This window comes from Triticum dicoccoides, unplaced genomic scaffold (assembly GCF_002162155.2).
Source record: "Triticum dicoccoides isolate Atlit2015 ecotype Zavitan unplaced genomic scaffold, WEW_v2.0 scaffold37894, whole genome shotgun sequence".
Classification (NCBI taxonomy): Eukaryota; Viridiplantae; Streptophyta; class Magnoliopsida; order Poales; family Poaceae; genus Triticum; species Triticum dicoccoides.
Genome location: NW_021267705.1, coordinates 122,523 through 129,178, shown reverse-complemented (window position 1 = coordinate 129,178; position 6,656 = coordinate 122,523). Strand labels below are relative to the sequence as shown.

Below are 6,656 nucleotides of genomic sequence, written 5' to 3'. Positions count from 1 at the left end.
CCTTCCCTAAACCCTAAACCCTAAACCAACAACAATTATAGCTGCCAGGAGCACTAAACCGAGCACGTACAACAATCCTAAAAAATAACAACCTCCAGAAGGAAGGCTAACCCCATTTTCTGTAATTGCTGGCGCACCTACACATAAACACTGGGTTTAACTTGTATTGAGACTGGCTAGTGATTTCGTTAGGTTTTGGTGGAGCTGCTTGGATAAACTATTAATCAAGACAAGCGAGAACTGATTTGGCCTAGAATTATGTGGAATATTCACTTAGAGAGAAAAGTCTATTTTAGCTAAGAAAGGGAGAAAGATAAAATAGGAACTTCCAGCTGATTGTTTCTTTTCCATTAAGGAATCCAGTTTAGCTCCCTCAGAGAACTATTAGCTAGGAGCTCATATATTCCACTCAATAGTCAATACTATATAAATCAGTGATAGAAACTCCTCTACATATCTTGTGCATACTTGTATCCAATTAGAATCTGTAAGCATTCATGGAGATAAGATTTTCATAGAAAAATTTGAACTGAATATGAAATGATTAGGATGAATGCCAACAAACTGAGCTAACATAGCTCAGTTTTCTACCACTTCATGGAGCTTGGTATCGCAGAGCTCACATGTTCCTGCTACAAGTGAAGGGAAACTAAAAGCTACAGATTACACATTAGTGGCTCTTATACAAGGTGCAAAATCTTTACCCTCCCCCGCAGCCGCCCCCAGGTTTCCCCCGCCTCCCCTCCTCCTCCCCCGCCGCCGCCGGCAGCCGCCCCCGCGGCAGTAGGCGGCGGCGGGGCTTCCCCGCGCACCCGCCTCGACGTGGAGACGCCCCCTTCCCGCATCAGACGCCGCCGCCCGCCTCCTCAACTCCTGGTGGCCGCCGAACTGCCAGATCATACCGGAGCGGCCCTGGATCGGGGCTGGCTCCTCTCTGGCGGCTGGTGGGCCGGGGATCGCCGGATCCGCCCGGATCTGGCCGGCGCGGCCCTGCTTCGTCGCCCGGCTAGGGTGTTCGCGGCGTGGTCTCCCTGGTGGCGGCGATGTGGGTCGTTCTCCGTGTCTTGATGGGATGTGCGCGGTGGGTGGATGCCGGGGCGGCGGCCTCGGACGGCGTGGACGGCGTGGCCTCTTGACGGGCGACGGCCGTGGGAGCTGGTGGTCCGCGACTTCGGCTGTGCGGGCGGCGAGGTCTCGGTGGACGTCTACTATGGTGGATCGGGGTGCCCCGTCACCCGGCGTGCCTGCTACGATGAAGTCCGATGCCTTCTCCGGCTGCGGGCGTTCCCCTGGCCAGGTCTTTGGCCGGGTGTTTGGGACGGGGGCGGGATCGGGGGAAACCCTTGGCCGTCGGCGGAGGCCACGACAATGGCGGCGCCTTGTGGGCGTCGGTTCCCTTCTTGGAGGCCTTGTCGAGGTCCTATCCCGTCTCTCACCGTGCTCTTCATTTGGGCGAAAGCTCTAGTTCCCCTTGCGGGCGACGGCGTCGTCCCTTCGTCGTGCTCCTTCTTGAAGGCGTCGCCTGGGGTCCCCGGAAGCACGGTGGGCGCTTCGTGGTGCGTGTGAGGTGTTTGGCGGCGGCAATGTGTGCGGCGATTTATCTATTCTACCGATGATCTTCGTTCTGTGGTAGCGCTCCATCTGCTTGGTGATGTTCTACCGTAGGTGGTGGTCGTCATTTGGCGTCATGGTGGCGTTGATGGCGGAGGGCCTGCCAAGGATGGCACCTCAATCTGCTTGGAGATGGACTAGTGAAAGATGGTGGAGACGACACCTGTGAGTGCGTCAGACCGGTTTATGCCCCAGACCCGGTATGTGGCTAGGCTAGGGATTCCGGCTTTCGATGTTAGGTTTAGGTGAGTGGTCTGGGTAGGGGCCCAGCTAGCACCCCTTCATCATATGGATAGGAGTAGCGGCATATGTTGCCTAGATGGTGGATTCAGGCTTATTGTTGTAACACTTTGTAAGGTCCTCGGGAATAATCAATAAAGTGGCCGTATGCATCTTCCAGATGCAGAGGCCGGGGGTCATCCTCCTTTTCTAAAAAAAAAGATTACACATTAGTGTAGTTGCTACACAGGCCCAAATATAATCTTTCACTACTTTCTTGCATTCAGGTGGTTCTCCATCCATGTTTACGAAATGGTGTTTTACATCACATCCCTTGAACAGAGCCCCAGAGGGGAGGGGAGCACCTTGAACCGAATGAGGAGAGATTTCCAGGGGACATTAAGCGTGAGATTAAGGGGCAATTAGCATTAGTCCAACGTTAATTGTTACAATCATGAAGCGGATGGCTGAGATTGTTTGGATTCCAGAGACAATGGTGCTTTCTATAGGGGTACTGGGGTAGTGATATTTGTTGTACTAAGATTTCCTCTTTCTAATATCCAAGATCAGATCAGATCAGCACCCACAAAAATAAAAATAAAATATCCAAGATCAGAAACATTCAATATATTCAATACTCATGTGCATCTTTTTCCGACTGAATATTGATAGCTGTTTTGACTGGATTGAGCACACATGGTTCGACAAAAGTCATGATTCATTTTGCTGATCACTACCTTATCATCATTCTAGGGATGATACTAAATTGGCTTGCACTGGCCATCTGCCGTTATCGTTTGTACAGCAAACAGCAAGCCTTTAAATTCAAAGTAGGTTGAAGCAACCAAACAATGCATGTATTGAAATGAATTAGAAATAACCATAATAGATTTAGACAGGCCTGCTTCATCCAAAAAAAATGACAAGCACTCAGCAGATTCGTTAAAGGAGCTGAAGTAGATGCTGATGGACAGGATTCGTTAAAAAAGCTAACTGTGAGATACTGATGGACATATGTAATAAGGCTAAACGTACCTAAGGTGGTACTACTAAACAACACATTAGTACTCCCTCCGTCCCAAAATTCTTGTCTTAAATTTGTCTAGATACGGATGTACCTAATACTAAAACGTGACTTGATACATCCGTATTTAGACAAATTTAAGACAAGAATTTTGGGACGGAGGGAGTACCTTATTAGTTAACCATAGAAGAAAAAAGACTACACTTGCATCACCCGCAACAAACTCACATATAACATATTCAATACTATTAAGGAGTGGCCAGTGTTGCTCACCTTCCAGATCACAAGAAGGTTCTCTTTCTCTTTACTGGATCATCATAGACATCATGTCGGCACCGGCGCTTGCCTTTTTCGCTTATAGATCATCTGCAGCACAGCATAATGAACCCACTTAATCAAATCCACGACAGAACATATCAAATACGAATAGACCAAAAACATGATAGAACTGATGAAGATAGGGGAAAATGACATTAACGCTTATAGACGCCGAGAGTTAGGAAGTGTTGTAAGTCTTAAGTTCAATTATTTATGTTTAAGCTTGAATGAAAATGTTCCTTCTTTCCATTAGACAAACACATGTACTGGCTTCAACGCCCTACCTAACAGTGAAATCTAAGATCAGACAAGAGGGCTTATTGGTCATGGTTTCTGTTTTCTTAAATCATGTCAATAATCGTAGTGAGCTTATAGGACACATGCATGGTCCAGGTGCAAATATATCTATGTACATGTAGCAAAGAAATCAAGTAATTCATGAGGTAGGATTCACAACTTAAAAAAATAAATACAAATGCATGTCCTTGTCCACCCACGGCTCATGATTACAACCACCAAATGTGAAACCACAGGCATGACCGATGAAAGACAGGTGTGGATAAGCAAACTGGAAAAATACTGCTTTTATATTCAGGACGAGACATACCTATATCGTTCCTGCTGTCGCACGCGTACCCTAATCCTTCTCGCAAATTCCACCAAATTTTCAAAAATTACACTTCCTTGCACATAAACATGCCTGCCATCGGAAAAAATAGCCATGCCAACAAAGTTCCCATCACCGTCAAAGAGTGGCTCGCCATCACCAGCCTAGCACATAAAAGAGCGAAAATCAACAAGGTTTGCATCAAACAAAGTAAAAGTGGCATCTAATGGGGCACAGATTAGGTCATTCTGATTCCTCGAAATAAATTATTCATTTATTTCCTCTACCATGTAAGGAAGATACAAACTGACAACATACCTTGCAAAGCACAGTCTCGGAAGGCGTTGAAACTTTACTCAGGATCTCTTTTACAGCCGTCGCTCCACCAGAGCCATTAAAGTGTATGGCTACCACGACAATGAGGGGCGGAATTTCCACCCCATGGCGGAGATGTACTTCACAAACATCAAGGAACCCTGTCACTTTGACAACAGCAGCCCTAACAGTCCCGTGATCTAACTCACATTCCTCCAAGCACCCAGGGGCAACATTACTAAATGCATCGCGCACTTGAATCTGAAATGACAACAAAGCAAGAAGAGAATATAGAATTGCCACAATTATAATAACTTAAAATGAACAACAGAACAAGCAAATTAAATGGGGGAAATAGTTAATTACCAACCTTCATGGCAGAGCTGGATTTTGTTTTGTCCCTCATAGCTGCAGCCAAATTTGTTGAGGTCAACACTTTTGTGCAAGACGGATTGTGTTCTATAGGAATGTCGGAGCATAAAAACAGAATGGCGTCTCCTACAAAAGATCAAAAGTTAACTGCTAGTGCAGATGTGTATTAATTTAGGGAGTTCAGAAGCGTAAAAAAGCAAGATCACCATCAAACAAGTAAATCCAGACGACGCCACGGGCCGTTTTGGATGGAGCTTCACCGGAACAGTCGGAGACATCTCGAGCAGAACCACCACAGCTGCCAGGTCCGGCAGTATCAGTAGCACCTGAACCTACTTAAATAAAGATACCACACAAAACCACAATTGTAAGTGCTCCACCTGAGTTGTTAAAAATGTGTGCAAAAGCGTAAAAAAAATAGTGACCAGCTGACCTGGAGGCAATGACTCGATCAACTTTCCAACACCATTGCAAGTCGTTAGGTTCTCATTTGAGTTCGGCTTCGAGTCAGCCTTGCTGGCTATTAGCTCCTCATTTGTACTCCTAGTGAGATCATCACCGCATATTATAGATGTCGGCATCTTTCCAAATCCTAGAGCAGGACGAAATAAATGCAAAATACTAGGTGATTAGTAGCCAGCAAAAAGCAAGGCTGTAAAGCCAATCAGCTCACACGCTTGAAAAGATTGCTACGTAAGAGCATCTCCAACAGGCGCCCAACGCGCCGCGCGGTAAAAATAGATTTGGCGCGCGCCCATCGCCTGGTTTGGCGCGGCGCGCAGCGTTTGCTCCAGCATCCGCGCTGAAAAGCCGCGCGCGTGCGCAGCTCCAGCAGGCGCGGTAAAATGCAGCGCCCGCGCTCATTCTACAATATTTTTTTAATTAAAATTGCATAGATAAAAAAAGCGATACATAGATATTTTACATCGGTGCAACTACTACGGCATAGATGATAGATAGTTCGACATACATATATAGATAGATAAAAACTACTACGGCATACATAGATAGAAAACTACTCTAAGTCGCTACCATCACCATCGTCATCCTCGTCGGTGTCGTCCGAGGTTGAGAGCCATACGTCGTCCCAACGTTCATCGTCCGAGGTGAAGAACGACCTCCCACCTGCGGAGACGATGTCGCACTGCTCGTTCGCCACTGCCTTCCGCCGACGCCGGTCCGCCCGCTCCGAGCGGCGCCTTGCCGTCCTCTCCGCCCAGTAGGCACGCTCGGCGTCGACGTCCTCTGGGTGGCGACGGCGCCACTCCGCCATGGCTCGCTCGTCCTCCTCGGCGACGAGGAGACGGCGCTGCCGTCGAGCGTGGTCGGCACGGTCCATGTCCGTGATGAGACGTGGCGGAGGGGCGAGGCGCTGCACCTCCTCGCGCGTGAAGACGTCCCGGAAATTCATCTGGGACCGGGGCCTCTCCAAGCGCCACGCCGCCGCGTCGTACGCGCGGGCCGCCTCGCGCGCGCTCCGGAACGTCCCGAGGCCGAGCCGGACATCGCCGGCCCGTATCTCGGTGGAGTACCAGCCGTTGGGGCGCTCGCGGACGCCGCGAAAGCCCGAAGCACCCCGGCGGCGCAGCGGCATGGTGGCGCGGTGGTGGCGTAGAAAGCGGCGACGCGGTGAAGCGGTGGGGTGCGGAGCGGCGAGATTGCGAGGAGAAGGGCGCGTGGCGAAGCGCGGGACTTTATAGGCGTGCGCGAAGCGGCGCGTCAAATCTAGTGCGCCGCGTGCCGCTTTCTACCGCGCGCGCGCAAACGCTTCCCGCGCGCGGTAACTTCCCGCCACCGCTGGAGCGCGCGGAACCAACCGGCGCGCGCGAAAAACTGATTTTACCGCGCGGGCGCCCGTTTTGCCGCGCCTGTTGGAGATGCTCTAATATAGTTAGTTCAAAGCATATGACGATGGTTATTGAATTAGTACAAAGCTAGCCTTATATGTAGTAGGAGATGAGAGGCTAATTATAGTTTGTGCTGCATGGTGTTACATCCACAGGTTGGTTCCTGCCAAATTCGGGATAGGAACAAGGAAGCAAGAGATGTATCCCACAGAGAAACATCGAGGGAAAAAATCTGACTCGCCGAACGAGAAGGCACACAATCCAATCGCATAATACGAATCAGTCACCGATCAGAAGCTAAGCAACATTTAAAAGTAAATCGGGAATACTACGCGCCGTGCAT

The 6,656-nt window shown here is 49.2% G+C and overlaps 1 protein-coding gene across 1 annotated transcript; it reads right to left on the bottom strand.

Annotated features, from left to right (window-relative positions):
• Positions 1 to 5,481: 5,481 nt before the first annotated feature.
• LOC119346059 (ethylene-responsive transcription factor 13-like) lies at positions 5,482 to 6,066 on the bottom strand. The gene has a single exon (XM_037615795.1). The coding sequence runs from the start codon at positions 6,058 to 6,060 to the stop codon at positions 5,482 to 5,484; it is 579 nt and encodes a 192-aa protein (XP_037471692.1). The 5' UTR covers positions 6,061 to 6,066.
• Between the last annotated feature and the right edge of the window lie 590 nt (positions 6,067 to 6,656).